Below are 3598 nucleotides of genomic sequence, written 5' to 3' on the forward strand. Positions count from 1 at the left end.
AACAATTTATACCTTCTGGACCAGGCTTTTCGCACCTGCGTTCTAGATCTCGCTCCTGCGGCACCGCTTTCACAGTCCATGAACCTCTTCTACAGTTTTCACTTAAGTCCCTCAGGGCCGCATCTGCGCCCAGAAACTGCACCTACAGTCCCGGAAGTGTTCCCTCTTCACCGCATGTGCGGCTAAACTCCAAACGTCCAACCTTCGCTTCTGCGGCCTCCTCTCTGCATCTGTGACATCGCACCTGGGGTCCCCAATCCGCAGGTGCGGAAACAACAGAAGCAGAAAAAATTTGCAGCTTCCCCAAAATTCCAAACTCTCTGACAACCATCCGAAAACTCCCCGAGGCCCCCGGGACCTCAACCAAAGGCACAAACACATCATATACCACTACTCAAACTTATACCAATCTTCAAAACACCTCAAACAACATCGAATCAACCAAACACATCGGATTCAAGCCTAAGGTTCCCAAAATCTTCCGAGTTACGCTTTTCATCAAAACGTCTACCAAACCACGTCCGAATGACTTGAAATTTTGCACACACATCCAAAATGACACAAAAAACCTACTGCAACTTCCAAAATTCCATTCCGACCCCTATATCAAAATCTCACCTATCAACCGGAAAATGCCAAAATTTCAATTTCGCCAATTCAAGCTTAAATCTACTCCGGACCTCCAAAGCACATTCTGATCACGCTCCTAAGTCTCAAATAACCTCCAAAAGCTATCTGAACCATTGGAACTCACATCCGAGACCTTTAACACATAAGTCAATGTCCGTTTGACTTTTCCAATTTAAGCTCCCTCAAAAGAGACTAAGTGTCTCAAACCTTACCAAAGTCTTTCTGAACTCGAGCCAACTAACCCGATCACACATAGAACCGATAGACAAAGCAATAAGAAGCAGAAATGGGGGAAACAGAGCGGTAACTCATGAAATGACCGGCCAGTTCGTTACAAGCCCCCTTGCTTCTAATAGGACAAAATTCATTGACTCAACTATGTTTGTTGTGATCATGTCATATCTTCCTTGTGGACTACAAGAACGTGCCCACCTTTCCGATGGTTCTTCCATCAAGTAGTCATAAGTCTTCTTATCTACTTTTGCTATATCTGACATGTAAAGATCAAATTCTCTGCGCCTGTATACTCTTGCAGCACTTTGAAAAAGTTTTATGACCTCACTTTTCACTTTCCTTTGCTTTAGGTTCTGCTTCAAATGATAGATACAAATCCCATGGTGGCTTTCAAGATATACCTTTGTGATGGCATATGCAATAGATTGATGCATTTCTGATAAAAAACTTAAATTCTCACGACTCCCAATTGCATTGTGAAGCTTACTAAAGTACCACACATAGGAATTGTTATTTTCAGATTCTGCTATTCCAAAGGCTAGTGGAAAAATTTGGTTATTTGCATCCTTTGAAACTGAAATTATTAAAACACCACAAAATTTTGACTTTAAAAAGTTACATCAACAGAAATTACTGGTCTACCATGATTCAAACCAAATATTGATGATCTATATGCATAAAACATATAAAGAAACCTGAAAATATAGTATAAAACAAGGTTAATAGAAGTTAAGGACAGACAGTCCTTAACTTAGACTAACAAGGTCAAAAGTTAAGGACAGGTAGTCCTAAACTTTAGGTTACAAGGCCAAAAGTTAAGGACAAGTAACCTTGAAGTTAGACTAACAAGGTCAAAAGTTAAGGACAAGCAGTCCTTAACTTAGAGTTACAAGTTATAAAGTTAAGGAGATGCAGTCCTTAACGTAGAGTTATAAGTTATAAAGTTAAGGACATGCAGTCCTTAACTTTGAGTTCAAAGTTCAAAAGTTAAGGACAGACAGTCCTTAACTTTGATTTACAAGTTCAAAAGTTAAGGATAGACAGTCCTAACCTTCAGGTTACAAGCTCAAAAGTTAAGGACAAATAGTTCTGAAGTTAGACTAACAAGGTAAAAAGTTAAAGACATGTAGTCCTTAACTTAGAGTGACCAGTTATAAAGTTAAGGACATGCAGTCCTTAACTTAGGTTTACAAGCTAAAAAGTTAAGGACATGGAGTCCTTAACTTAGACTAACAAGGTCAAAAGTTAAGGTCACCATGTCCTTAATTTTATAACTTGCAATTCTAAGTTAAGTACCAAGTGTCCTTAACTTTTTGACTGCACACATGAAAGTTAAGGACAACACATCCTTAACTTTTTAACTGGTTAAAGACAGCATGTCCTAAAGTTTATAAAACAGACTAATAAATTCTTTTTGATTGTTTACTTGTAGTTGTCGTCTATCTTTATGTTAGTATATGTTCCCAATTTTTTACTTCTCATCATATACAAGTATGGAGACAATAATTCATAATTCTCTTCAGGAGTTCCTCTTATTAAAGCGGAAGCATGTTGAATAGCACGCCATGCCTTGTGATACCCAGTATCAAGTCCATGCAATTTTTGAATTTCTACCATGACAAAAGCTGGTGTAACTTCAAACCTTGGATCTCGAAGACTGTCGGTAATGTAACCACTAATCAACTTTGAAGTTGCATGCCTTTGATCAGCTTTCATAGTGTTAACGGAGCAGTCATGATTTTTCTCAATCTTTACTATCTTAAACAGTGTTGAATCTTTAATTCTGAAAGCACGCACACACCACCCACACCTATCATCATTGCATTTCAACGAATATCTTGTTGAGCTTGATCTAATAACCTTGAATTCAAAATGTCCTTTAATTGCTATATTCGAAAAATAGTTAATTATACTCTTCTTTTTGTCAAATATTGATCCCACTTTTATTTCATCCAACGAAGTATTTTCTCTTAATATCGTAGTTAGGGATTCTTTTAGTTTCAAATTTGACATTCGTCTAGTTAGTTGAGTAGAGGTTTTTTCAGCAATTTCTTCGATTACTGGTGCACTCTTTAAGACTTGAATACCCAAAGCTTGTTTGTTGTCAATCTCTATAATGCTTTGTCCTTCTACTTGAATAGAATCAAATGTTTGAAGCACCTCTTCAGTTATTGGTTGAGCTTCAACCATATCTATTTCCATTATCTGTTAGCATTGTTTTGATTGTCATGTTGAGTTTCTCTGTTAACATGTTCAAAGGTGCTTGTTGATCCAAAAACTCTTTCCGAAATATCAACAATGAAACAACAACCCTTGAAGAGTGAATGACTTTTTAGTAACTCTATACATGTGTGAAGATCTAAATCTTTGGATACAAGCATTCCCTTGCTTGTTCCAAGGTTGATATCAAACCATATCACTACTTCAAACTTGTCTCTATCCAATTCAATAACTTTAAAGATATGTTTAATGAAATCTTCAAAACCGAATTGCCTCAGGTACTAGAACAAGCTTTGTTTGATGATCAAGATACTTATAGTCTTCAATCCATCTACCATTAAAAGCAACTATAATGCATATTGTTTCCATCCTGCAAGTCAAGAGAATGGGAAACTCAGGACATAGTTTATAGAGCAATCCTTGTATAATTAAGAACAGGTATTGTAAGTTCAAGACCAAGTTAAGGACTAAGTGTCCTTAACTTTTGAACTTGGAATTCAAAGTTGTTAACTTC

The 3598-nt window shown here is 37.0% G+C and overlaps 1 protein-coding gene across 1 annotated transcript; it reads right to left on the reverse strand.

Moving 5' to 3' along the window:
• Positions 1-938: 938 nt before the first annotated feature.
• Positions 939-3066, reverse strand: LOC138868537 (uncharacterized). The gene is made up of 3 exons (XM_070146092.1): positions 2291-3066; positions 1507-1559; positions 939-1438 (listed from the first exon to the last, which is right to left on the reverse strand). The coding sequence occupies exons 1-3, from the start codon at positions 3064-3066 to the stop codon at positions 939-941; spliced, it is 1329 nt and encodes a 442-aa protein (XP_070002193.1).
• Positions 3067-3598: the final 532 nt, after the last annotated feature.

This window comes from Nicotiana sylvestris, chromosome 5, assembly GCF_000393655.2.
Source record: "Nicotiana sylvestris chromosome 5, ASM39365v2, whole genome shotgun sequence".
Taxonomy (NCBI): domain Eukaryota; kingdom Viridiplantae; phylum Streptophyta; class Magnoliopsida; order Solanales; family Solanaceae; genus Nicotiana; species Nicotiana sylvestris.

What these genes read in the sequence shown, in the direction of transcription:
- LOC138868537 (XM_070146092.1), bottom strand. Translation starts at nt 3,066, where the DNA reads ATGGAAATAGATATGGTTGAAGCTCAACCAATAACTGAAGAGGTGCTT. An exon ending in AAGATAGACGACAACTACAA is followed by an intron (nt 1,560 to 2,290) that starts GTAAACAATCAA and finishes CTATATTTTCAG; the next exon opens with GTTTCTTTATATGTTTTATG. An exon ending in AATATTTGGTTTGAATCATG is followed by an intron (nt 1,439 to 1,506) that starts GTAGACCAGTAA and finishes TAATAATTTCAG; the next exon opens with TTTCAAAGGATGCAAATAAC.